Source organism: Pipistrellus hanaki, assembly GCF_964339955.1.
Source record: "Pipistrellus hanaki genome assembly, chromosome: 6".
NCBI classification, from domain to species: domain Eukaryota; kingdom Metazoa; phylum Chordata; class Mammalia; order Chiroptera; family Vespertilionidae; genus Pipistrellus; species Pipistrellus hanaki.
In genome coordinates, this window is record NC_140508.1 from 64,472,989 (window position 1) to 64,500,536 (window position 27,548).

At 56.8% G+C, this 27,548-nt stretch overlaps 1 protein-coding gene across 4 annotated transcripts; it reads right to left on the reverse strand.

Annotated features, from left to right (window-relative positions):
• Positions 1–8,275: 8,275 nt before the first annotated feature.
• GATA2 (GATA binding protein 2) lies at positions 8,276–21,714 on the reverse strand. 4 transcript variants are annotated; one of them, XM_084886937.1, is made up of 6 exons: positions 21,598–21,714; positions 15,611–15,900; positions 14,528–15,172; positions 12,670–12,815; positions 10,631–10,756; positions 8,276–10,156 (listed from the first exon to the last, which is right to left on the reverse strand). In XM_084886937.1, the coding sequence occupies exons 2-6, from the start codon at positions 15,840–15,842 to the stop codon at positions 9,857–9,859; spliced, it is 1,449 nt and encodes a 482-aa protein (XP_084743063.1). In that variant the 5' UTR covers positions 15,843–15,900; positions 21,598–21,714; the 3' UTR covers positions 8,276–9,856. The 4 variants fall into 4 exon arrangements, with proteins under 4 accessions (XP_084743063.1, XP_084743062.1, XP_084743064.1 ...); XM_084886936.1 differs by lacking the exon at positions 21,598–21,714 and adding an exon at positions 17,242–17,260; XM_084886938.1 differs by lacking the exon at positions 21,598–21,714 and adding an exon at positions 17,197–17,208.
• Positions 21,715–27,548: the final 5,834 nt, after the last annotated feature.

Consider the following 27,548-nt stretch of genomic DNA (forward strand, 5'->3'; position numbering starts at 1 on the left):
CACTTCTCTTTCAGACAGAGTAGTCAGATAGAGCACCTCCACATGCACACTCAGGCACTGATGACCCCATATCTATACCCGTGTAGACAAATACACATGCATATATGCGCACACAAGTGCGCGGGCACACATACACACAAGGCCTGCAGCCCTACTGTGTGCCTGGGCAGTGTCTCCAAAGGCACCCCTATTGGCTCTAGCTGGGGAGGTCCAGGACTGTTTACCCTTTCTCCCCTCAGGCTTCTCCGTGCCCGGGAGGGTGGGTAGGACCTGAGACTCGGTATAACTACCAGAATGTGGAGTGTTATTCCCGAGTGCAGGACATTATATCAGACTCCTGCCAAGCTGCCAAGAATCCTGCAGCTGCAAGCAAACCTCAGCTAGAGCCCCGCTTTGGTCAGCATGTGACTGCAGCTTTGTGGGACCCTAAGTGAGGACCCAGCTACATGCTGGTGTTATCATTCGTAGCTATTTATTACACACCGTGGGCTCCTGACCCGCAGAGACAGTGAAATCATAAGTGGGTGTGGTTTTAAGCCACTCAGTTTGTGGCCATTTGTTTTGCATGGTACTTGCTATATTAGTAGCTGTATTTTTAGATTTCTGAAATGTTTCATAATTGAAATTAAAAGGTTAAGAAAGATCTCTATGATATGAAACAGAAAACAACAAAAATGAACAAAACACACACAAAAAACTCACTGACACAGACAACAGTGTGGTGGTTATCGGAGGGAAAGGGGCGTGGAGGGAGAGTGAAGAGAGGAAAGAATATGATGACAGGAGGAGACTAAACTTTGGGTAAAAAACACACAATGCAATATACAGATGACATATGATAGTACTGTGCTTGAAACGTATATAATGGTAGTAACCAATATCACCCCAATAATTTTAATAAAGAAATCTTTAATGAAAAAAAAAAGATCTCTATAGAAGAAGAGACAGGTTGCAGGGCACGAGCCTGAGACTGCGGGTTGGGAGCAGCTGAGGATGACTCTAGGCAGTGGACGGTGGAAGGGAGCAAAGACTATAATGTCAGGATGGTGTCAGTGGTGGTGTGCGCTGATATGTGTGTATAAGAGTCCCCTTCATCCCTACATTTTGAGGAAAGGAGGCCCATCCCAGCATCACCTCAAAGCTGAGGCACCTCCCAGATCAGCCCAGGCAAACCTAGGGAAGGGACAGGGAGAAGGAGCAAGGGGTCCCTAGGGAGCCCCAAGTGAGGCAGAGGCACTGGGAGGGACAGATGGGTCAGTGGAAGAAGATAGCTGCAAAGCGCCCGCTAAGTCCCCTCTCCAAGGAGGAGATCCCTATTACTCCAGCCTGCATGCCCGTGTGGAGAGATCCTAGGGCCTGAGACCTCAATCCGGCCCCCACTGGTCCTCAGTTTCCCCAGCTGGACAGGAGGGGCCAGGGGAACAGGGTGAGGGGAAACACTGAAAGCACCTACTAAATAGTCAGAGGCATCCCGACGCCACTCCCAGAGACCTTGAGAGTCTTAGATGCTGCGGAAGAAGGAGAAATGGAAGGGTGAACAGCTTGTCCTGGATCCCAAACACCCTGGGCTTCTAGGAGTTGACAAGTTTTTATGTGGAGGCTCAGTCTGAAGACCAATGGGCTGGAATGGCATTAGAGGTGAGCTCTCTTAGGACTGAGGACCTTTGTCTTTCTCATATTATCCTTACAACAGTGCTGCAAGGTGTGGTCTGGTTTTACTGGTGAGGAGTCAGGATTCAGAGAGATTAAGCCATTCGCTCAGGCTGTGCAGAAAAAGAGAAGCAGGTCTGTCTGCTCCACAGCGAGGTCTTGCCCCTGAGTGATAGTGGTTGGGGCCTGGGAAGTTCCTGAAGAGCTCAGGGAGGAAGAACTCAGATAACGCTTCCCCTGGGATCTTTGCCTAGGGTTTTAAAGGATGAAGAGGAGTGCTCCAGGCAGATCTGAGGAAGAGAACATCCCAGGGAGAGAGACCAGTCAGCACAAGGTAGAAGGGGGGGGTGAAACATATTTTTCTTAATAATTCTTAATAATTTAAATTACAAAGTGGGCACATAATTATAAGACATTAAAATACTAGCACAAGTGTACAAAATGAAAAAGCCCTCTAACTCATCCTGGATCTATCAACTTCTCAGAACTAGCAACCATTTTATTTAATTTATTTATTTATTTATTTATTTATTCATTTATTTTTGGTGTATTCATTCTCAGACATTTTCCTATCTCTACATAAGCATTTTTTAAAACAACCAAAAAAAGTGTCATGTTTTATATATTATTAGAGGCCTGGTACATGAAATTTGTGCATTGTGGGGGGGGTCCCCCCTCAGCCCAGCCTGCACCCTCTCCAATCTGGGACCCCTCAGGGAATATCTGAAACCAGCAGTTCAACATCCCTCTCACAATTCCAGAACGCTGGTTCCTAACTGCTCACCTGCCTGCCAGCCCTAACTGTGTCTCTCCCCCCTCCCCCTTCCTGCCAGCCTGGTCACTTCTTACTGTCCCCCCTGCTGGCCTGGTCACCCCTTACTGCACCCTCCTGCTGACCTGGTTGCCCCTCACTGCCCCCTCCCCCACTGGTTTTGTCACCCCCAATTGCCCCGCTGCCAGCCTGGTCACCCCACACAGCCTGGGTTTGGTATCTGTCCAGATATTTCAGTCGTGACAGCCCTTGGCTTTTTATATATTAGGGTTCTGCAATATACTTTTTTTTTCCCCCCAAAACCTGCAATTTTACCTTTTCCCCCTAGGGCTTCTGTGAGGTGAACCCGAAGAGTGCTCATTGGGCCAGAGAGCATGTGGAATTTTGGTCAACACTCCCACCAACCACTAGGCCTGATTCCACATTTGTCTGGCCTCTTCCATTTTTTATAAGATGAGCGGTAGAAAGTGGTACCTTCCTTTTCCGTTTGCATATATTGCATCATTTCTGAGGGTGAGCGCCTGTCTCAATGTTTACTGGCTGTTTGTTTACATTTCTGTTGGGAAGGACCTCTTTGTGTACCCTTGCCTGATATTCTTTTTGGAAGGATGGGGGGGTTAGTACATATTTATTTTTCTATTTTGACTGCATATTTTGCAAAATTATCTCCCATTCTTCCATGATTATTTCTAAAAATTTTAAATCATTAAAGCTATGAAATCTCATTATTTGGAAAGTGGAAGAAAACAGAAGAAAAGTAACCTATCACATAGATGTTGCCATTTGTTAACATTTGGGGGAAATTCTTTCCTCTTAGATGCTAGTTATTGTCACAATTGTGTTACCCATTTCTATTCCATGACTTGCCTCTAAAAGCATAACCTTCAGGAGGGATTCTAAAGGCTTTCTAGCGAATGTCCTATAGTTCCCTCTCCTTTTTTCCTCTACACCAGTGTTTCCTAAACTTTTGACATATGTGTACCCTTTCTATAATTTTCGTAACACTGAGTACCCCTCGTACTCATGAGAACATAGAATTAGGCGCAGCTAAGCACAGTGCAGTGCATATCCCCACCAAACTCTTCCAGTACCCCTGGGGGTACACGTACCACACTTTGGGAAACACTGCTCTACACATAACATAGAATTGACCATCTTGAAATTCTGTACCCATTAAACACTAATTCTCCATTTCCCCTCCCCTAGCCCCTGCCACCCACCATTCTACTTTCTGTCTCTATGAATTTGACTCCTCCTCTAAGAGCCTCATATAAGTGGAATCATATTGTATTTGTCCTATTGTGACTGGCTTAATTCATTTACCATTGTCCTCACAGTTTATCCATGTTGTAGCATGTGTCAGAATTTCCTCCTCTTAGGGCTGCATAATATTCCATTGCACAGATTGACAACATTTTGTTTATCCATTCATTCTCAGATAGACACTTGGATTATTGCCACCTTTGGACTACTGTGAATAATGCTGCTACAGACATGGGTATGCAAATATATTTTCAAGTACCTGTTCTCAATTCTTTTGTGACTATTTTCTTATCATGCCTTTTTTTGAGAATTTAGGTTGTATACAATCTCTCTGTCTTATAAATAATGATGTCCTGAGCATCTTTATATGGGAGCTTCTTGTTAAAGGCATTGGATGATCACTCAACATTCAAGTCTTGAAAATGGAATTATCTCAGAGTTCGTTACAAAAGCACTATTCCAAATTATCCCACCATTCCCTCCCCACTGCAAAAGCTTTTACATCTTACATGTTCAATACTTTTTTCTTTCTTTCTTTTTTCTTCTTCTTTGATTTCTAAAAGGCTGAACTTAACCTTGAGTTTTGCAGTGTACCTCTGTGGAGGAACCAATCTGGGAGATTCAGCTGGGTGGGTTGGTATTTGGTTTCAAGACTAACTCCTTAATAAATCTCAAACAGGTAATAGGAGATGTGTGATGATGCCAGCACTCAAACTCAGTGTCCCCAAGACCCAGCAGGCACAGGCATGGGGTGGAGAGAGATGGAGGCAGAGCTTCCTGAGGGGGGAGAGGCAAAAAAGCTCTGCAGACACGCAGTTCCTGGGGCCTGACCTTCTGCCTACCTTTAAGAGAATCTCCTCGTTTAAGACCATTTGCAACTCATTTATATTTTTACAAAACATCGTGCAGCACCAACAAAACCTGTCTGCTGGCTGGATAAGGCCACCGCTGCATGTTTTTAATCTCTGAGTAAGTGTTCACCCAGCGAGATGCTAGTTGTTCCAACTCCGCTTGATTGAATAACCCTCCACCCTTGCATTGATTCAGGATACCTCCTTTATCATCCATTATCTTGTAAATAATAGGCTGTGCTTTGGGCTTACCCAGATCTGTGCCATTGATCTACCGATTCTTACAGTAGAACCTCAGGCTTGAATGATTCTGATCATAGAATCTTGTTTAGTATTAAAAAGTATTTTACACACACATACGTGCCTCACTTTATTTTCCCTAATTTTCTGACTTGTTCCACTAGTCTTGTCAGTTTTTTCTAGATAAGTTTGGAACCACTTTGCCTAAAACAACAACAACAAGTCCCAAAGGATTACTTATTTCCTGTCTCTCATTATAAGCTCAGTTAGGACAGCCCACTGACTTGGGGGGCAGCCTACTGTTTGCCTTCTTTCCTGCCTCTCAGGTGAGTTTGTCTTTCCCTTCCATCAAGTGAATGGCAGGCCTTCCTCTCAAACCCTATTCATGAGGGGCAGGGTCCATTCCCAGTCCTCACCTAGGGGTGAGTTACCAGGAGCCAGCACAGCAGGGACTTTTGAAGAAGGATGAGCTGGTTTCTAAGAATTACAAAGAGGGTTTGATTTCTTCCTACAAAAAAAAAATTAAAAAAAATAAAAATAAAATAAAATAAATGGGGAGAAGAAGCAGGGCCTGGAGGGTCCTGGAAGGAAGAAGGGGGAAGAGGCCTTCGGCCAGCCAGCCCCACTTTGATGCAAACGGATAGAACAAAGGTCAGCCCACCCCAGGCATCCTGGCACCAGGCCCGCGAATCATAAAGGCACCCATTGCCTTGCTAACGACGGCCATTTATTTGCAGTGCTTGGCCTGCCTGACCTGCCCTGCCTGAGCGCCCTGAAGCCACAAAAATCAAAACTGTTCATCGGTACAAGGACTCTGAGCAGCAGGAGTCATTGTTATGAGTTGATTTTTATAGAGGAAGTAGCAGAAGTCTCTGAGCTTGGTCCTACTGCTTTCCAGTAAATTTGGACCCGGGACCTGCCAGAGCCAGCATGCTTTCCCTGCTCCTAGAGATCACTCCTCTCCACTCAACACCATCCCGCAATATCCCCCCACCCAGCCTTCCCCAGCTCTTTGTCAGAAACAGCTCCAGCTGATTCACCAGAGCAAGATCTTGGTGTGTTTTATCTCCAACCCAAATGCCAAGAACTAATAGGGCCAATAAACATTAGTAGGGTAAATGAGTCTATTCTACAGACATTTGGGAAGCACCTACCACAAGCCCACAAAAAACAACTGGATGCAAGAATGACAAGACGGACACAGTTCCTGCCCTCTTGGATCTCACTCTGCAGAGACAGGGCATCCACTCTGTTTGTCTCCTGCTGGCTGCCTCTCGGCACCGTTGACAGTGCTTGGTGCTAGGTGCTCTAAAAATGCTGGTTGACGGAAGGCAATAAAACTGGAGGAGGTATTCAACATGCCTGTGTATAGTACACACTTGATTATGTAACAATAGACGCACACAACCCTGCAGTTATGAGCTGGGATACAGGAAAGACATCCCTGCCCTCACTGTGGCTACAGGTGGTGGAAGGGAGGCAAAATGCTCTGAGCTGGGAAAGGAACAGAAGGGAGCTTCTAGAAGGCTTGAGAGGGCCCAGGCATTCAAATGGGCAGATAAGTGGCCACCCCGCTTCACAGGTGGGTTCCTGTATGCTCTAGGTTTCCCTTCTCTGGGGAAAGGGCATGGGGAAAGAAGTGGTGGCATACCAGGGGCAGACATGCTCCCCTAACTCTAACCTGCAGGCTAGGGCATCTGGAGCTTCACAGAAGGCATGCATGCTTGTTTTCACAGGACCAGTGTTTCTCTGGCCCCAAGCAAGTGTCCTGCCACCACCAGCAATCTGGGATAGGAAGAATGGAAAGAAAGCCTCCTGGACCACTGGACATCAAGGCTGACAAGGAACAAGGAATTTGGCGATTAGAAACACTAGTAATCAGGGACTAGAGATGATGATGACTAGGGTCAAAAGGTGTCATTGATCAGGGACACATGGCTAGAGTGACTTGTAATTAGAGTGGAGGAATCATGGGAAAATGATGTCATTCACGATCAGAGAGGGTAATGGTCATACATGATCAGGAGGCAGTGCTCAGAGATCTTGGTGATCAGAATGATTGTTAATTGGCTATGTCAATCATTAATCAAGAACATAAAGGACCAAGGATGTGGGTAACAGGAGCATTAGGATGAAAGCATTTAGTGCTCATGTTCTTGATGACCAATGGTAGAGGAGCTATTGGGTCTTGGTGGTGTGTGAGCTATTGGGGATCAACAGCATCAATGACTAGAGAATTTGATAACCAGAGACACAGGTTACTGGTGATTCCAATGACAAGGAAGGTTGGTGATCAGTACTACAGGTGATCAGTGGTATAAGAAACATTGATCCTAGGGGCCTTGGAAGATAAATAAATTCAGCAATCACTGATTTGGACACTAGAGACTGTGGTAATCAGCATTGACCAGTCAAGGATACTGGTAACCAGAGTGACTCATGATCACATTGGTAGTCAGAAAATTTGATAGTAAGAGGCTTCAATAGTCAGGGACATTGTTGGTGATTGGAAACAAGTGACCAAATACTTTGTTAAAGTGACATTGGTGATGAGAAACAGTATGATCAGAGATCATGTAAGTGTGTTCTCATTGATCATTGATTAGAAAAATATTGATCAATGACAATGGTGATCATACTTCTTATTGACCTAGAGCATTAGTGACAGAGTAAGCAATACCTGGATGCTTACTTAGGTGGTAAGACACAGTGGTGATCACAGACATGGTAGATAGAAATACTGAGGACACAGACAGTGGTCATCAGAGACATTGGCAAACAGACACATTGAATAGAAATAATGTTGACCAGAAATGCTGATCAGAAACATTGGTGATAAGAGATATTCATGATCACACATATACTAGTGAGCAAGCAGTCATGGTAGACACTGGTGATCACCTGTTGTGATGTCAGTGTTCAGACACAGCATCCATCAGAGGCATTGATGAAGTATTGGTAATTAAGTAATGGTGATCAGTTGTTAGTAATTCGATGTCTACGATCATAGGCTCTGGTGCGATTGTCATTGATTCACTGACATTATCATTGACCATTGAATATTAGTCATGGCTATTTCTGTTGACCAACAAAATTGATTAAAGAAGACAGAAATCAATGACATCAGTGATCCAATACATTAGTAATCAGGTTTGTCAATGAATGGGAATATTGGTGACCAGGTAGCTCAGAAACAAAAACTGATTAGTACCTGAGAGGAAGTGAATGTGAGGTCAGTTCTTGGTCCACACACCGACCATAGCCACCCCGAGCCTCTCCAGTATCCACCCAGCCACCAGGACCCCCACGCAGGTAATAATGAGGATATTCACATGGAAGCAATTCAGAAGACTATCCGAGTCCCAGCCAGATAGGGCCCGAGCTCCCATTCCAGCTTTTCCCTCCAGATCACTGGGCGACAGCCGCAGTTCAGCTTGACTGCTAGTTTCCATGCCTGGGACTCGATTGCTCCAGGAGTCCGTAAGACAGGACAGAGGCATTCACAAAAAAGTATTTTATTATTAACAGGAATAGAAGGATAGCATATAATTTTTACAGACAACATATAAATGTTGTACATAATTAACAATAACTTAGTTCACTAATCCAAAATAAAACAAGCCAAATGAAACATAAAAACAGAAAATACTGCCGATTCTTCTTGTGTGGATGCTAGTCCAAAATAAGTTACTTCTGGTGGTGGTGCCCCCAGCAGCAATCAACGGCCCATATTGCACTTGGTCAACTACATCAGCACAATCCTCTTCCTGGGCACGGCCCTCTCCAGCTGCCACACCCCCCCACCACCCCAGACAGAATCTAAGCTCAGGCCGGGTTATGTACAGCTGTACCTTGGGAAGGATCCAGCCAGCCACAGCAACGCAGAGCAGAACCCAGGTCTCCTGGGACCCCAGCAGGTTCATGGCCTCTCCTTGGGTCCTGGCCCTGACTCACCCCCAGCTCCTGCCTTTGCCACCTGCCAGACCAGCCCCCAGAAGCCAAGAGCAGCTAAGGCCCCGTCCCTGGCCCCCCTGCTCCCCTTTCTAGGGCTATGGGATCCAGGAACTTTTCCAAAAATAATTGCGGAGCTACAGCCTGGATTTGTATGTTTTACTCCTTTCCATGAGAAAGGCTTCTGTGGCAAAGTACGTTTGGCTGGACCCAAAAAGAGTTTAAAAATAAAAACAACTAACTCATCAGCGAGTTAAGCTTATGCAGTCTTTTAAAATATTTTTCTTTTGTCTCATAGTGGGAGGGAAGGGGGTCGAGGGGTTAGCAGAAAAAGGATGTATATACAGGGGTCTACCTGGCAGAGGCGGCAGGCGCGGCTCGACTGTGAATGGGACACAGGCCACACCGGCTTCAGCCTCAGAGCCAGGGCGCGTGCTGGGAGACATTTCCCCTCAAGAGAACGGGGTTTCCTTCCTGTGACCCAGCCCTGGCCTGGGGATCTGTGTAGGACTGTGATTGTCTCTGCCCTCCAGGGCCCGTCAGCAGGGCACGCACTGGCTCAGCCTCCTGTAGGCCACGACCCCTCTAGAGTGGCGCGGCCCGGCCTGGGGTTCAGCATTCCAGAGCCGGGAGCCCCAGGAGAAGGTGTGGGCTAAGTCCCTCACAGATCTGCCCTGGGAGCCCTGGCAAGCGGGTGACAGGCCGAGCTGAGCAAGGCCAGGAGCACCTCTCCCAGTCCTCGTGAGAAACAAGAGCGAAATAAATTACTTCTGCCTACTCCCTTTTCCTTCTAAAAATGGTTTCCTTTGTTTGTCCCCTCCCCCCTCCTCCTCTCTTAAGACATGAAGTTGTCCTTTCTGCTCTCCAAACAATGGTCCGTGATGGAAACCCCATCTGGGTAGCAGCTGGGCTGAGGCCACCTCTCAGCCCCAGTAAGAATCTTCATGGTGACCGGCGACTGCTGAGCAGAGCACCCGCAGGTGGGGCGGCGGTGTGGGGCTCGGGCTGGGCTGACGGGAGAGGCATCAGTCTTTGGGGAAGGGCAGGCAGGCGAGGTTCTGGCTCACCCAGCCTTAAGCTGCAGGCCGCCTTCCTCTGCATCCATCTGTCCATTCACGGAGGGCTGTCCCTAGCCCATGGCGGTCACCATGCTGGATGGGTGGGGGTGGCCGAAGGAGAGGCTGGAGGAGGGGTGGATGGGTGTTGGGGTGGGCAGGATGTGTCCCGAGTGGCTGAAAGGCGGGAGGTGGCCCACGGGGGCCATGTGTCCGGCCAGGGTGGCGGCGCTGAAGGGGGAGGCCTTCTCCTGCATGCACTTGGACAGCTCCTCGAAGCACTCCGCCCCCTTCTTGTTCTTCTTGGACTTGTTGGACATCTTCCGGTTCCGGGTCTGGATCCCTTCCTTCTTCATGGTCAGTGGCCTATTCACCTGGGGGCAACCACAACGCCTTCAGGGAGTCACGTTCCCTTCCCAGAGCAAGACCCCCACCCTCTCCTCGGGCTTGGGGCAGAGGCAGGCCTGGGCTGGGACCCCCCCCCCCACCTCCAGAAGCCCACGCAGTCCTGTCACCAGCACGGCCACAGTTTCAGGAAGGGCACTTAGCTCTGTGTGAGGCTGACCTGTACCCTGATGGACACTGAGCCCCCTCAATTCCAGCACTGCCTCCCCACCTACACAGCCCAAACACCCCCTCCACACACACTTTTGTTTCAAACAGAGAGCATTACTGGGCCTGCTGTGGAGAACACACCTCTCGCCAGCTTGCCCCCTGAAGGGAGCCCTCCGGAGCCCAGGGCTTTCCCAAGCCACGCCAAGCTGCCGAGGGGCTGGGGCCTCGGCCTGGCAGCACAAAGAGCGGCGGTCCCTGGGGAGGGGTGGGGCAGGGCGGCGGGGCCGACTCACATTGTGCAGCTTGTAGTAGAGGCCACAGGCATTGCAGACAGGGTCCCCGTTGGCGTTTCGGCGCCATAAGGTGGTGGTTGTCGTCTGACAATTTGCACAACAGGTGCCGGCTCTCCTAGCAGCAGACTGGGAGGGGAGGGGCAGCGTCAGCCGTCAGCAGGCTGGGCTCCCACGCCCCACCTCTGCCAGCCTCCCTGACCCCTGCCCCACCCCGACCCTGCCCCCTCTGGCTTAGCCGAGGAGCCTAAACCCCGAAGGAGAGTTGAGGCACCTCAGAGCTGTAGACGTGGAGAATGTGAGATCGCGACAATAAACACAGAGCTTTGCAATAAAGAGCAACTCAGAAGGCTGATCTACCAACGGGGTTTCAAGAGCTGGAAGGGAAAATCAACTACCTCCTGGATTCACCAAACAATCTGACTCTGTCAATGGGGAAACGGAGGCCCCCCGAAGCGCTCTTTATTTTCGGTCCTCCTGGAGCCCCTGGGTCTGGAGCTGCTTCTGTCTCCTCCCACAGGACACCTCTCAAAATCCATAATTCTGGGCGGTCAGTGTCCTGCCTGAGGGCAGGGCAGGGCAGGGGCGGGGGGAGGGGGTGCGGACCCTGTGGCTGCCCAGGGTGGGGATGTAAAATGTGCCGGGTGCCTCACTCAAGCCGAGCTGTCCGACACAGTAGCTACTAGCCACATGTGACCACTAGATTCCATTTCCATTTCAGACTAGTAGAAACCCTGTTTCTCCCATCGCACTGGCTACGCTTCATGGAGTCCACAGTCACAACATGGGCTGGAGGGTTACCCTAGTGGACTGGGCAGACCTAGAACATTTCCATCCTTGTAGGTTTACAAGACAATGCTGGTCTTTCTGTTCAACCCCTTGGACCCCAAACCTCAAAGTCCTAACCGCCCCCAGGCCCTCAAGGAATGCAGGACAGAGGTGGTCGGGCAATGAGTGTCTGATTTCTGGAGAAGGGAGTGAAAGGCTTGCAAGAGAAGGCCACACAGTCTTTGTCCAAGAAAGCAGATTCCTTCTCCGGGTTCAACCAGTGCCAGCCCCACAGTCACAGAGAACGGCAGGCAGCAGGGGTGGGGGTGGGGGGGCCAGGGCCAGCAGCGGCTGGAATGGCCGCAGGGGGGCCTGCGGACGGCCGTCTCAGAGAGGGGAGGGGTGAGGGTGAGTAAGCAGCCTGAAGCTGGAATTCTGACTCAGGGGCCAACCCTTTAGCCTCCATCCCTCCCCGGGCCCTCACCCCGCCCTCCCTGCAGGGGGAAAAAAGGGGCCCCCCAAAGCGGCGCGAGTGATTTAAGCCTCATAAATCACTTCGCCCTGAAAAAATATATTTATTATTCTTAGCATTTTACACATTATTTGCAAAGTGGAGCGCATTAGAAATTTCAAAACAGCCCAGCGAGAGGCAGGACTGAGCTGAGGAGAGACTCTAAAAACTCGCCGAGTCCGGAAACAGATACACGAAGTTTCCTTATCTTCAGGCTGCAGATGTCCGGATAGGAAACTCCGGCAGGAGATCCGAAAGGGCATTTTTTTTTTTTTTTTAAATCGCTCAAATGAAAATACACAGTATAGGTGTCTCCATGGAAAAATAATAAAGGGCAGGTTTTTTTGGTGGCTGGTGTGTTTTATTTAAATAGGCATGAGGGGATTGTGAGAGAGCTGCCCTCAGCCGCAGGGAAAATTACTTCATGGCCCTATTTTTAAAAAAGAGTTAAACAGAGGCCAGGGCCCTTGGACACTCAACGCCTGGGATCCCTGAGCGGGGGGTGGGGTGAGGGTCCCCGACGAGCCGCGGAGGAGGAAATCTGGCCAGAAAAAAAAAAAATCTGGCCGGAGAGAAGGGCAACCCCAACGGACATCCAAGTGATTTCAATGATAAAAGATTTGAAGTGGCAATCACCTGCGTTTGAAGGTTTCTGTTGTTCTTTTTTTTTTTTTTAACTGTTAGCCCCTGCCCAGGTTAGCTGCCAGGGTGCCGCCCACCCGCCTTCTCCCCCGCACCGGCTCCCGCCTCGCCCGCTGCCTACCAGTCTCCGCTTGGGCTTGATGAGCGGCCGGTTCTGCCCGTTCATCTTGTGGTAGAGCCCGCAGGCATTGCACAGGTAGTGGCCGGTGCCGTCTCGCCGCCAGAGCGGAGTGGCTGTGGCCCCACAGTTGACACACTCCCGGCCTTCTGGAGGGGGACAGGGAGAGACAGCAGCCTGCTTAAGCAGCGAGGTCACGGAAGGCTGCCGGTCCGCAGCCGTCCCCTCGGCCAGGCTGCTTCAGGGGAGGTGACTTTTCGTCCCCGTCTGGACGGGGAAAGGGGGCCAGGCGGTCCCTCCCCGAGGAACTGGGTTCAGAGAACAGTGTAAGACCTCATCTCCCTCTTCAAAACCCTCTCCGGGAGAAAGGGAAGCCGGGCTGAGGGGAAGCGGGCCAGGGCCCCAGGGGTTCTCCGCAGGGACGACCAGGAGAGGGGGTTTACCACAAACTTTGTCGATGGCGGGGCCCTGGCTGGAATCACCTGGCTGGAATCACCTGGCTGGCCCGGCGGGCTCCGGCCCCCTCTCCAGCTCTGTTGTCTCTCTCCCATCCCCACCCCCGCACCCGCTCTCTGCTGAGTCTGCCCATGTCGACGCCCTCCGCTTTACTCTGACTTTCTGCTCTCAGTCCGGGGCAACAGCCTTCTTTCTTTCCAACCTCCCTCTCTCTTCTGCGGAGGCCCTACATTTCGGTCCAGGACACAGATCGAAAGTTGTGCTTTAAAATAAATAACACGCCCTTTCGTTTTTAAGGCTAAGTTGTTTTTGGTTCTTGGTTTTGTTTTGTGCGCTGTTGTTCGCTGCTTGTTTTTGTTTGTTTTGTTTCTGTTAGAGGGCCATCTGGAATTCAAATAGAACGTAAAACAAACTTGGGAGAAAGGACTAATTAGAGGCCAGCTCGCTGGTCTGAGCAGAACGGGGACCCCGAAGGGACACTCAGATGGGTGCAGGTGGCGGCTTCCGCGATCAAACAGGGTGACTGCTTTAGCGTCATGCTGCCCAGGAAATTTTTCCACATTTAGTTTAACTAAATGGTCGAGATATATGGGCGAGGAAAGGTGTGTCCTGGGCGTAGGAGTGTGTTTTTAAAATCTTCCTTTCCCCAGCTTAAAAGAATTGGGAAAAATGCACCGACAGGACTCCCATGCTAGCCACGGTTTCTGCTCTACCAAAGGCCAGATTCTCGGACAAATCCAACGTGGCCCCAGCAGCTCCTCCTGCGAAGGGGCAGAGGCACCTACAGCTTCGTCCCGTCCCTTCGCTCCAGCCCTCAGGGAGGGAGAGCAAGGGACACGCCAGGGGCGGGAAGCTGGAACAGGTTCTGGAATTTTGCTTTGGGGAAATCTCCCAAGGAGATCAGGAGCCACAGAAATCCCAAGACTGGACTGAATGGGTTGGAGAACCGGATTCCTTAAAGACCTGGAGCCTTTGGGGTGCCCACGCTCACAAACACACGTCTACACACACAAACATGGCCCCTCCGCTCTTCCCTGCATGTTGTATTCTCTCACACTGAATTTTCCCTTAAGATCCAGGGAGGGGAAGGGGGAATTCCCCTTCTGTGGTCCGGTCTGGCATTGGCCGGCATTGGAGGGAAAGGTAAGGAATGAGGAAGAAAAGTGAACTTTGGGGGGCTACTAGGAACACTTAAAGGCAAATATTTTAGGACCTCCTCCTCCCCTATTCTGGACTCTCAGACATCTCTTGGGGCCCTTAGAAAGGGACATCATGCACCCCCAGACCTGGGAGACTGACACCGATCCCCTCTCCTATACCACAGCCTACACCGCCCCACCCCAACCACCACCCCACAAAATACAAACTGCCCCACTCCCACTAGGTCCCTAGCGCCTGCTTTTACCTGAGCAGGAGCGCGCCTTGCTGCGCTGCTTAGGGGTGAAGCTGGAGGCAGGGCCACCCAGGAAGCCTCCCGGGTGGAAGAGCCCGCTGCTGTAGTCGTGGGTGGCGGCAGGCACATAGGAGGGGTAGGTGGGGATGGGGTGATGTGTGGCGGGCTGGGCGCCCATGGCGGCCAGGCCTGGGCGCAGGGGACTGCCGCTCTCCATCTTCATGCTCTCGGCCAGCGACACTTGGTACTTGACGCCGTCCTTGTCCTCCCCTCGGGCAGCACTACCCCCCGCGGAGGAGGAGGCGGGGGAGGCCGCCCCGGGGGCGCTGCTGGGGTCCGGAGACACTTCCTTGGGCGGCGTGGGCGGGAAGCCGAAGAGGTGGGAGCCAGAGTGGGCGGCCGTGGGGGTGAGGGAGGCCACGGAGCCCCCGCTGCCTGCCCCGCTCGCGCCCCCCGCCCCCGGGTACACGGAGAGGGGCCCTCCGGGGCCGCCGGCGGCGGAGGGGTGCAGCGGGGTCTTGGAGAAGGGGCTCACGGTCCAGGGGTTGTGGTGGTGGGCCGCGGCCGCGGACAGGGCCGCTTTGCCCCCGTCCAGCCACGGCAGCCCCGGGCTGTGCAACAAGTGTGGGCGGCACATCTGGCCTCCGGTGAGCCGCGCTGGGGGAAGAAGGAGAGGGTTAGGACGCAGAGGCGCGGGGCCCAGCCCGGACACACAGGGTGCCCAGGGCCCCAGCACACACAGCCGCCAGCAGCAACCCCCGCCCCAAAGAAAACGAAAAATGCAACCACCGGCAAAAATCAGGAATGTCAGTCCGGCGTGGAAGGACAGGGGATGCAGAAGGACCCCGCCCTGGACCAGGCCTGGAGCGAACCCCCACGGGCCCGCTGGGAAATGGGCAGAAAAAGCCCGCGGGACCCAAGAGGCCCCGCTGCCTCCACCTTTCCCGCCCCGATGTCTCAGCCGCTGCGATGCCTGCGGATCCCACATCCGGGAAGCAGGCGGCCGGCCCGCCTCCCCTTCCGCGCCCGGCGCGCGGCCCGGAGCCGCGGGCGCCCACCCCCCGCCCGGGCTCACCGCCCCCCGCCCGGGCTCACCGTGCGCGGGGCCGTAGGAGACGCGCGCCCGCGCGTGGGCCGGGTTGGCGTAGTAGGGGTTGCCCTGCGAGTCGAGGTGGTTGAAGAAGACGTCCACCTCGTCCGGGGGCAGCAGCTGCGCCGGCTCCATGTAGTTGTGCGGCGCCAGGCCCGGGTGGTGCGAGTCGGGGTGCTGCGCGTTCAGCACCGCCGGGTGCGCCATCCAGCGCGGCTGCTCCGGCGCCACCTCCATCGCGGGCGGCGGGCGGCGGGCGGCCGAGGCTCGGGGCGGGGCGGAGGCTGCAGCGGCCCTGCGCGACGACGAAAGGGGCGTGAGGGACGCGGCCACGGGCGGCCCGACGCCCCCAAAGTCCCGTCGTCGCGCCGCGCCCCGTGGCGCGCGCTGCTCACCCCACCCGGCGGAGCTCAGCCGCCGGCCGGCCGGCCTCGGGCAGGAGGAAAGCTCCAACCCAGCTCACTCAAAATGAAAGGAAGGTGAGCAAGAGGGGGCAGCCAAGCACACTCACACACACCGTGCACACGGGTCCCCCACGGAGGCGGGTCCCGGCACGAGGTACCCCCACGAAGACGCACACGGTCGCACTTTGGACCCACTCACCCTGAACCCCCCACCACCTTCCTTGGACGCGAACACAGACACAGACTCAAAGTTGGAGATCACGACTTGGGCGCATGATCTCGGCGACCCGCACACACCTACCCTTGGCGCCACACACACTCGCTGACTTTGTCCCCCGCCCCCAGCGCGCACACGCAGCCCCGGCGGCGGGGAGCCAGCCAGCCCCCCTCCCGCGCGCATTCCCCGGCAGCACCCTCAGCACCTCTCCGGGGCGCCCCGGGGCGGCCCCCCGCAGCCCCGCCCCGGCCTCCAGATCCCGCAGAGACCTCCCCGAGCTTGGCGCGCCCCAGACCCCAGCCAGCCTTCGCACCCCAAAACTTACACAAGCAGCGCCGCGGGGAGAGGGCAGCGGCCTGGGGAAGGACGGGGTGGCACCGCGGGAGCCCGGGGTGGAGGGCGCGGAGGCAGAGCTCGGTCGGCCGGTTGGCGTGGCTCACTGGGCAGGAGCGGGGGACAGCGCGAGCCTCGGCCCTCGGCCCGCCCGGCTGCGGCCCCTCGGCATCCTCCGGCCGCCCTGGCGCCAGCTCCGACTCCGGCACAGACATGAAGCGGGGGCCGCGCACGCCTAAGAAGCCCGCGCCAGCCAATCAGCGCCGCCCGCCGCCCAGCCTCCGCCCCCCATTGGCTGCGCCTGCAGCCGGGCCTGCCGGACTCCCGGACTGACCCGCCGGCGGGCCCCCTCCTCCCGCAGGTCCCCTCCCCGCGCCCGCCCTCCCCGCGGTCCCTGCAGCCACCCACCCCCCAGCCCCAGCCCGCGCACCCCCGCCAGGACCCTCACCCCGCAGCTGACTGACCGGGCCGCTGCGCTCCTAGTGCGGACACTCCCGAACCCCCCGAACCTCTGGGACCCCCTCCAGGAACTAGCCTCCAGCGGGGGCCCCCTCCGCGGAGCCCCGCAGTGCGCGCACTGGGTGTCCGGGTGTCCTCCTCCCCAGGAGCCCAGCCCCTCCACATGCTCGGATCCCACCTCCTTGGCCACCCAACTGTGGCCAGTCCAAGTCCGACTACCTACCCAGGCCGTTCCGTCCCCCAACTCTGGTGCTGGGGCGGGGCGGGGTGGGGGGCGGGGGGAGACAGCTGCGGGACAGCAGGAGCGCCGAAGGGCATGAATATGAATTGTGGGGTCCCAGTGGGCACCTGGGCTTCCGATACGAGGCCACTTAGGGCTGTGCTTGACCCTGTGGAGGTGGCCTGGCCAGCGGCTCCAGGGAGCGGGGGGAGGAGGGGTCCCTTTCCCTTCCCGGGCGTGGCCTTCGGAGACCAACAGGCCGGACTGCCTGGGGCGAGGCCGTGGCGACTGGGCCTGGCGCCGGCGCCGGCTCGCAGGAGGCGCCTCGGGCAGGAGCGGCATTTTTCTCCCCGGGTCCCCTAGGGCGGCCCCTGGGGAGAGGGAGAGCTCCGCGCCCCGCGCCACCTGGGGCCGCTCCCCACACACCTCCAGCACAGACACCCAGCTCTGCGGGCCGAGGGGGCCCGGGGCACACATCTCCCGGCTTTCTCCCGTGGCACAAGAGAGACCCAGGCTCCCCAGGAGCCTGCGGCGGAGGAGGGGGTCGGGAACAAAGAAATTTGGGGGAACTTCAGTTCGAGGGTCATGGGGAGCATTCCACGTCCTCTCCGGCTCCTTTCCCCTCGCCGGGCCCACGGCTCCCACGGGAGATGCCCGGAGGGATCCCAGGTGGGTCCCGGGCAGGGAGAGGGCGGGGTTCGGGGCACCCCCGGGCAGGGGGGAGGGGCGGCGGGATTGACAGTCGGTAATTGGGTAACTGGAGGCGGCTTCTCCGGCCGGGCGGCCCCGCCACCGCGACGCCGGGCCCCTGACGTCACCCGATTCGCCAGGAAATGAACTTTTTAATAATCCGAGAGGGAGGAAAAGCCCTCGGTCCCCTCGGTTCGGGGGGCGCCCGGCCCGGCCCAGATCCACCCGCGCGCGCCTCCGTCTCCCTCCCGGGCTCACCGTGGGCAGCGCCCAAGGGTCGGGGGCCTCCTCCCGCCTCTGGGTCTCGCCATGGGCGCAGGTAAAGGGACGGGAGGGGAGCGAGACCCATCCGGCCGGGAAGCGGCGCGTCTCAGCCCCGGAGACCCTGCCGCGACCGGCCGCTGCGCCTTCCGCTCCCATCCATCCACTGCGGCGCGCGGGGCCCAGGCTTCTCGGAACGCGGCTCCGCGGGAGAGGAAGCCGGCGCCCGCCCGCCCGCCCGCCGGGGGAGCGGCGCCGGGGGAGCCGCACCGGGGCCGGGAGCAGGGCGCCCGCGGGCACCGGGCCTCCACGGCCGCGGCCGGCAGGTGAGTGGCCTCCCTGCAAACGCGCGAGGCCCGACCCGGACCCGCTGCCTCTCCGTCCGTCCGTCTCTCCTCCTTATCTGTAGTTTACGGTTCTCCATCGACGCGTAAAAGGCCGCGGATCGCCGCGGAGCCTCCAGCCTGGTTTGTGAGCCTGGAGCCCAGCGGGAGCTCCTGGAAGACCACGCAACCCCGGGGGTCCCCGCCCGTGTCCGGCTAGCTGCCCCCTGGAGCTCCATTCCGGGGCTCGGCGTGGGAGGACGCGGCCCCTTGGCCGGCTCCCGGGCCATTGACGCCGGAGGGGAACGGAAGCTTCCCTCGGGGCCGGGATCGGCGCCTCGGGTCGCTGGGAGGTGGCCGCTCGGAGCGTTTGAAAAAAGCAGGTAATTCGACTTTTCCTCCCAAAAGCGCCCTTCGGATTGCCCCCCAGCTGGGTGGGTCTGCAGTGTTCACTCCGCCGCGAGCTCCGCTCCCAGCTCCTCCGGGGCAGCGTCCCGGACCCCGCGGGGTGGAGGTGACCGCCGGGCGGCCGCCTGCCGGAGCGGCTCCCCGCCGCCGAGCGCAGACCGGAGCGCGGGGGGATTTAATTACGCTGCTCGGCGGCTCAGAAAATCGCCTTCAGAGGAGCTGAGCAGGGCGGTTAAGCGATGCTTGAGCAGGGGCCTCAGGAGATCGCCAGCCTCCCTTCCCGCTATCCCGGCCTAAAGCAAAAAAAAAAAAAAAAAAAAAAAAGGAAAAGGGAGCCCCGCCGGGTTTCCTGAGGCCCAGGGTTGCCGGCCCCAAAGGCAGGGAGGCGGGCCGCCGAGGCCTCCCCGGGCACCGGAGCGCCTGCGTTGGACGCGGGACGACTGTGTCCTCCCGCCGGAGCGAACCCGCCTGGGAGAGACCGGCGCCCGCAGCGGAGCCCAGCGGACCTACAACGGGGACTGCTCTGCGCGTCTGCCCGGGCGGGACAGACAGACCGACACCGGCCAGACAGACCGACACCGGCCAGACGCCTGGCTCCTGAGGCAGCGGAGACCATCCATTCTCTTCTGCCCAAACAAACGTCTCAGGAGGGTCAGGGCCGGCCGGAGGAGGGCAGATTTATTTCCGTCCAGGGCCTCGGACGCCCGGGCACCTTCAGAGGGACACGCTCCCGTTTTTTGCTTTTGGGGGTTTGTTTATTGGTTTGGTTTGGTTGGGGTTTTTTGTTGTTCGTTCTCAAGAGTTGTTGAGAATGCGGGGTGCCTACCTTTTGGCCGCTCACGGATGCTGCATGGAAACAAGATTTTGCGAAGGACCGGGAAAGGGCAACAACAGAACTGAATTTTCTGACGCCTTTCCACGTGACCCGAGTTGCCCCCAGCGAAGTGCTGGTGGGCACAACCTGAGATGCTTTCTCGGGAGAGCTGGGGACATGGGGTCAGAAGCCTCGCTTGCCTGGGCCGGGCTGCGGCTGCCCCGGTTGGGCTGTGGCTGCCCCGTTTTACCGGCCCCGCGCAGCCCTTTTCCTGGGCGCCCTTTGTTTAAACTTCGCTCATCGGAGGCGGCCCCTCTGGGACCATAAGTTTGCCCTCTTTGTAACCCAATTCTCGCCTTTTCCTCCGGACACCTAATTCGCTGGCAGTGAGAGGGGCTGGGGGTTGGGGGGCGGGAATCAAAGAAATCCGTTTGCTTAGGACTGCCTTCTACAGGGATATTTAATTTGCCACGCAGCAACCTCCCAGCCCCACACCAGCGATGCGTCTTGAGGGGTACTGTGAAGCAAGTGGGGGCCTCTGTCGCCAGAAGGGTTCAGACGTCTCTAGGGCAAGGCCTCAGACCTGTTCAGGTCACTGCTGTCCCTCCAATAGAGGAATCGGGGCTCCAGCAGCCCCTACTGTTCTCCGAGCTTCACTCCCAGCCCCCAAATCTGATGGCTCCCTCTGCTCTGGCCTCCAGGCTGGCTCTCCTCCTCTGGGTCTTCTGGGCCCCTTGAATCCTACGGATAAGGGCTGATGTTCTAGGGCTCCGCTCCTGGGGAATCCTGTATCTCTTCTCTAGGGTCTAACCCTCCATCGAAGCCGCGGCTTCCCCAGGAGGTCCTGCTGAGCCGGTCCGGCCACGGACAACTGGTAAATCCGTTTCGTTAGACTCAATTTGTCTGCAATTTGTCAGCCCGGCTGGGAAACGCTCTCCTGACACCTGGGCAGCCTCCGGCCCACCTCCTTCTCGCAGCCTGGGGACTCGCGAAGGAATCCCGACGCGGAGAGCCTGCGTAGACCCAGCGCTCCCCGCCAGATGTGCCGGACCCCGGCCGAGAGACGTGGTTTTTTCCAAAACAACGGATTTCCTTCCGTGTTTTCAGGGAAAGGAGCGGCGGCCACACCCGGGGGTCCTGGACCTCCGACCTTTCCCCTCGCGGTAGAGGCAACCTGGAGTTCACGCTGAGCCTCCAAGCAAGGATTCTAAAGCCGGTGGGTCGTCCAGACCCCTTCTACACCCCCGGCGGCGGCGGATCCCCGAGCCCCCCGGTGGCCCATTCTCATTGAAATCCCACTAAACGGATTCTGACTTTGGCTTGCGGCGGGGCGGGGCGGGGAAGGGGGGGGAGGAAGATTTCAGACCCCGAGATCTCCCCCACCCGAACCCCAACCACACAGGATAAAGGCCGCGGGGCGCGCACGGGAGAGCAAGCCGGGTTAAGCCTCGCAAAGCCGGCGCACGGGACCGGCGGGCAGGTGCAGCGGCGGCTCCGCGGCCGGGCTTGGGCGCGCCGCGGCCCGGAGGTTGGGGGGGGGGGGGGGCGAGACAAAGGCCCCAGCTGGGGGGCCGGGAGGGCGCTTTGGGAGACTCCGGGAAGGGAATAACGGGGCCCGAGGCCTGTGGCTCCGTCTGAGAACCGGGAAGGCGGGAGGCCCGCGGTGGGCCTGCGGTGTCCCGCTCCCCAAAGGCGTGCTCAGGTCCGGAGCCCTGTGACCTGGGCAGGCAGGACCGCTGGTGGGGCGATCCCGGAGGACCACGTGTCAGGGCCCCCGGGCCAGGAAGGCCGTGCGATTCTGGGCCGGTGGGTCGAGCCTGGGAGGCTGGAAGGGCCCTGGTCAGGCTGCGGCGGGGGACTTACCGGGCGAGGTGCAGCTGACGGCGCCCCCGGGCGGACGGGGTCACAGCGGAGCCGGGCGCACAGCGGGGTGCGGGGTTGGTGGGCCCCCGGGGCCCGGGCGCGGTCACGGGCAGGGCCTGGACCAGGCGCCGAGCGGCCGCGTGGGGCCGGCGGGCCGCTTTGTCCCGCGGTGGCCCACCCGGGCCGGCTGCGATGGAGGCGACAGGGAGACGGACTTGGGCGGCGAGTCCCGGCCGCGCAGGCCTCCCTGCCTCTCCTCCCGCCGCCTCTCCCTCCCCGCGCCGCAGCGACCGCCGCTTTTTATTTCGACAGCACTTTGAGGGGCGGGGGCACCGCGGGGGGTAGGAGGGTGCTGGGTCTGCTCCCCGTCTCCCTGTCTCCCTAGTGCAGAGACCTGCCGGGAGGAGGGCTGGCTGGCACTCTGGGCGCACACTCCCTGCTCGCCCAAACTCCAGACCGCTTCCAGCGCAGGGACACGCATCCTTGCACCCCTGGGATGCTGCTCAGAGACCCCCGACATCTCTCTTCAGAGACTCTACCCCCGGGCCCTCTCGGACCCTGGCCTCACGCAATCATACACAGATGCCTGCTCCCCTTTCTCCAACCCACTGCCAGTCGTGTTTTAAAAGACATACACACACACACACACATTTGTGCACGCGTGTGAGCTCACACAGCTGTGGCTTCGTGGACATCTCAGCCAGGAGATCTGGGTCACGCCGACATGCACACACGTGCTCACACTCGCCTCCCTTACGTCCAGGCCAATTTGGCTCTGGCTTAGTATAGTCCCTTTCCCTCTCCCTACCCCACCCACCTACACCCCTCCCCAGTGCCCCCACTCCAGAGCAGACAAAAGCCTTTTGGAAATGGAGTTTGAGGCGTCTCCTCGCACAGGAGGGAGGAGGAAGGGAGTAGAGGGCTTGGTGTGGAGTTAGGGTGTGGGGGTCTTCACCCCGTGAGCTAGTCCTTTAACTTTCAAAGCCCCTACCATGAAATGGAACCTCAAATCCCTCCCTGCTCACTCCAGCTGCCCAGGAGAGAAAATGGTGTAGGGATCTTGGGCCCAAAGAGAAAGTGTTTGGCCTTGGTAGGACTGAGAAGTCTGTGGTCCTGGGAAAGCGAGGCTGTGCCCCAGAGAGGGGTGTCTCTGCCCCCCCCCCCAAGCTGTCTGAGGCCGCTGGTGACTGTTGCATGTGTATGTGCTCATGCCTGTGGGAGAATATCTGTCCTGAGTGCCTATAGGTGGCTGACCTTTGTGAGCACATGGGAAGTCTGCAAAACTGAGTATATTTGCACATCCATTTTTTTCCATGGGTCCCCAAGAGCTTGTGCATTGAGTCTGGGTAATGTGGGTCCCTGGGAGGCCATGTGGGGTCCCTGAGAGTTTGCGCATTGTGTGTGGCTATTTCAGAGCGTGTCCCCACATGTGCACATGGGAGAGCCAGTCTGTGGAGCTGGATATATGTTCCTGCCGCTGTGTTTCTGTGAGGCCATTGTGCCCATGAATCATGTAATAGGAAGTGGATATTTCCAAGTGTTTGTCTATAAACTGGTATGTGTCCTTGTGTGGGTCAGTCACTGGTATCCTGTGTCTGTGAATCAGGGTGTGTGTGTGTGTGTGTGTGTGTGTGTGTGTTTAACAGTATAGGTATGGGTATGTATAATTGTACCTTTGAACTGATGGTGGAAGGATGGATAGTGTATCCAGGGAGGAGGGAGAGTATATCCAAGTTGTCTTCATATCTGTTATAGCTCCATGTATGAACTGATGTGTGTTGGGGTGGATGTGTGTGTATCTGGGGTATGGGGATCTATGTGTATGAATAAATCTTTCAACTATGAGTGTTTTTCTACCTAGTGTTACCCTGTGTCTGTGTGTGTGTCTGTGTCTTTCTGTGTCGGTGTCTGTGTCTGTCTGTGTCTGTGTCTGTGTCTGTCTGTGTCTGTGTCTGTGTCTGTCTGTGTCTGTGTCTGTGTCTGTCTGTCTGTCTGTGTCTGTCTGTGTCTGTCTGTGTCTGTGTCTGTGTCTGTCTGTGTCTGTGTCTGTCTGTGTCTGTGTCTGTCTGTCTGTGTCTGTGTGTGTCTGTGTCTGTGTCTGTGTCTGTCTGTGTCTGTCTGTCTGTGTGTCTGTGTGTTTGTCTGTGTGTCTGTGTCTGTATCTGTCTGTGTGTGTGTCTGTGTGTGTGTCTGTGTGTCTGTGTCTGTGTGTCTGTGTCTGTGTCTGTGTCTGTGTCTGTGTCTGTCTGTGTCTGTGTGTGTCTGTGTCTGTGTCTGTGTCTGTCTGTGTCTGTCTGTCTGTGTCTGTGTGTTTGTCTGTGTGTCTGTGTCTGTATCTGTCTGTGTGTGTGTCTGTGTGTCTGTGTCTGTGTGTCTGTGTCTGTGTCTGTGGAGGAGTGTGTCCCTGAGTGACTCATAGGATGTGTGTCTTCAGATGCCCCGCCATCCGCACCTTCCCTAACCAGCAGGGCAGGCAGCCAGGGGAGCTCCCGGGTGTCATTTGCCAGGGCACTTTCTGTCTGTCTGTGGGAGGGGGAGATGCGTTGATAAGGCTTATCTCCTAACGCCAGCGCCATGCTGAATAACTGCTCTAATGAGGCGGCCTCCCGGAGACCACCCTCTCCCAGGGCATCCAGCCCCACCGGGAAGAGCACAAGGGAGCTGGTCCTGGGGAGGGGGCACAACCCGCCCTCCCCCCACGAATCCAGCAGGGCCTGTGTCCACAGGGCCTGCTGTAGTTCTGTCTTGTTTCCCCAGGTCTCACAGCACCCACACAGCCAGCTCCCTGCTGCACTCAGCTGGCCCAAACTGGCTGGAGCCTCCCAGGCTCCAATCTGTGGTCAGGAACGGGCTCTGAGAGGGCGGGCGGCCAGAGGCCTGGAGGTGGGGGCCGTAGGAGTGCGGTGGATTGAGAGACATGGAGACCCAGGAAGAGGGATGAGACAGGAAGACCGTAGGACAGGTTTTAGAACTCCACAGGGATAAGGGCCGCAGACACTGGGGAGGCAGGGGAGGTAGAGGGAGCACTCAGGGACAGACAGAAACAAACAACTAAAAAGTGGCCAAAAAGGGTTAGCGAGAGCTAAACAAAAGCAGCTAGAGTGTCAACTAGAAAAGAACATGGACTGAGAGAGGAGAGAGAGGGAAACAAGACAATGGGGCCATGCAGAGGAGAAAGGGCCCCAGAAAGAAGAGAGAAAGTGGGGACTGCGGGAGACGGTCTGGCTGGAAGGACACACTGAGATGGAGAGCCGGCCAGGGCCTCAGCAGTGCGAGCGCCAACGCTAGCAGGGGAGACGGAGTGCCAGGTGGCGGGCGGCCGGGAGGGCACGGGTGCAGAGCCGGCGGGCCGGGCGGGGTTGTGGAGGTGAGGACGGCGGGCGGGCGGGGGTCCGCGCGGGGCTGCGCCGCTGTCCCGGGTAATTTTTCATCTCGGCCGGCTAATCTTTGTTCCCAGCGAAGATAATGAATAGCCAATCGTTATCTGCCCGGCTGCTGGAGGCTGCCCGAGAATGGGGTTGTACAGGGCTGGGAATTGTTTCCAAAGTGCCGCGGAATAAATGGTGTTCCTTATCTCTGCCTTCCAGATTATCGGAGCCCTTTCAGAGCGCGCACAACAAATGCGCCCGCCATCGAATGCATCATTTACCACCGCAGATCCGCGTGCTGATGGGCAGGCAGATAGCGGTCCATGGGGGGCACGCCAGGCGCCCGGCGGCGGCGGCGGCCGCACTACTGCTAGGCTGCAAGGTGGAGGTGGGGGGAGAGGGAGACCCGAATGTGCTCCCCAGCGTGCCCGCCTCTTTGGTTGGGCATGGGGGTGTGCCCGTGGATGGGCACTGAGCAAGCAAGGGTGCTGATGTGCACGCGGGTGTGTCAAACAAGTGTTCCGCAAGAAGTGCACGTGTGCAAGCCCATGCACACACAGGTGATGGGCGAGTGTGCTGGGAGTGCCTGGAGGTGGGGCTCTGTGAGGGTGCACAGAGGCAGGGGCATTGCACAGGAGTGTGTGAGCGTGGGGGGGGGGGGGAGGGGAGGGAACCACGTGTGTGAAGGAGTGGAGGTGCAAGCCCCTGTGGGTAAGGGTAATGGATGTGTGGATTGTGAGTGACCCAATGGATCTGCCTCCAAGAAGCCCCTTCCCACTCTGTGTTAGGGGCTTGCATGCTTATAAGCGTGTGCATCCATGCACACCTGTGACTGCCAGGAGCGAAGGGGAAGATGTCGGAGTTGGCCCCAGCGTGTGCCCTGGTGTGTGTGTGTGTGTGCGCGCGGATCTGCGTGAGGATGGCGGTTTCCTCGAGAATCTCTCTGCCCAGCTGTGCCCGGGTGAGTGCCTGGGGGGCTGTCCCCGCGCCTGCATGTGTGAGCTCGAGGGGGAGCACACAGCTGGGTTCCCTTGGAGCTTGGGAAAGAAATGGCAAAGCAGAGAGAATGGTGCGTGTGGGTGTGATAGACGTCACAATGGAGTGGGATGTGCCCTGGGACGTGCCTGCTTGTGACAGAAAGAGGGCTGTGTAAGGGAGAGCGTTCTCCCGAGAAGTTTGGGAGCCCCCAGAGATCCGAACCCGCCTCAGTGGCACCTCCTGCCAGGGGTCCCAGAGCCTCCCCAGCTCTAGGCTGGGGTGAGGGACACCGAGCCCTGCGGCCGGGGAGCCGCGCGGTGAGTGACACGCGCCGCCGACAAAGGCTGTATTTTTCCAGGCGCGCGCCCCGCCCGCGATGGTCCCCATGGCGACGCAGATAGCGCTGCAGCCATTTTTCCTATCTCCCCGGAGCCTATTATATCGCGGGATTAGCTCATCCCCGGGCAGGTCAAACCCAAAGTCACACAACCTGCGCTGCGGGCCGCGCCGGGGACCCGCTGCCTCTCCCGGCGGGGGTCTCGTCGCCGCTCCGCGACCTCCGGCGGCGGCCCATACGCAGGCGCAGAGCGCCACCTGGCGGCCGCGGGGAGCCAGGCGCGGGGTCTCCGAGGGCCGCGGCAGGAATGGGTCTCTCAGGCAGAAGAGGTGGGGCGGGGGTCTCCCCCTCCAGAAGCAGGCTTTGTTTTGTCTCTGCTGGGTCGCTAGGGCCAGACTGGCACTCAGTAGATGCTCAAACATGTTTGTTAGAAGGATAGATGGATGGGCAAGAAATTAAGGATGAGGCAAACTTAGTTGGCAACAAGAAATCATTTATTGGAAGTTCGCACTGAATTTAGAATAAAAGCCAAACTCCTTTGGATCCTATACAATCGCCACTCAGACCTGGTTCCCCCCATTCGGGCTCCAGCCACAGTGACCCTCTTTTTGTTCTTTGAACAGGGACTTTGCCTGCTGTCCTCTCTACCCGAGTGTATTCTGCCTCTGCTCAGCTGTCACCCCTCAGAGAACAAAGTCACTCTTTGCCCTAATTTTTTCAATCTATACTATATAAGATGTCTTCCCCAAAAATGTATGCACACACTTTGAGTAATGATAAAGGCAGTGTTCATGAAAATCCATTTCATTTTCAACATTGAGCTGTCAGCTATTAAAGTGTGTGTGCATTATTTTGGGACACCCTATATATTTCTTGTATAACACTAGCACCTCGGAAAATTGTTTTTGCCGCTCTCTGTCTTTGCTTATTGTCAACTCCCCTGGAATGAATGCCAGGCTCCCTGGGCAGAGGGCTCTGCTTGGGGGAGGGGGAGTAATCCTGCGGCTGGAATGTGTCTGACAATCGATTGACATCAGTTACAACTTTGGGAATGAGTAAATGAGGGAGGAGGAGGCCAGGCGAGAAAGGGACCAGGCCCTTGCCCTTTATCATTATCGCCAGGGGCCTGGCGCAGGAATCCATGCACAGGTGGGGTCCCTCGGCATGGCGGTGGGGATTGGGTTGAAACCAGCAGTCCAACGCCACCTGCTGCTCCTGCCTGCCACTCCTGCTCATCCCAGCCCCTCTGCGCCAGCCACTCAGTCAAT

Bases quoted from the DNA above. Each gene is read 5' to 3' on its own strand.
- GATA2 (XM_084886937.1), bottom strand. From the start codon at position 15,842: ATGGAGGTGGCGCCGGAGCAGCCGCGCTGGATGGCGCACCCGGCGGTG. The intron at 12,816-14,527 runs GTAAAAGCAGGC...GTCCCCCTCCAG, and splicing joins CAAGGCGCGCTCCTGCTCAG to AAGGCCGGGAGTGTGTCAAC. The intron at 10,757-12,669 runs GTAGGCAGCGGG...CTCCCCTCCCAG, and splicing joins TCAAGCCCAAGCGGAGACTG to TCTGCTGCTAGGAGAGCCGG.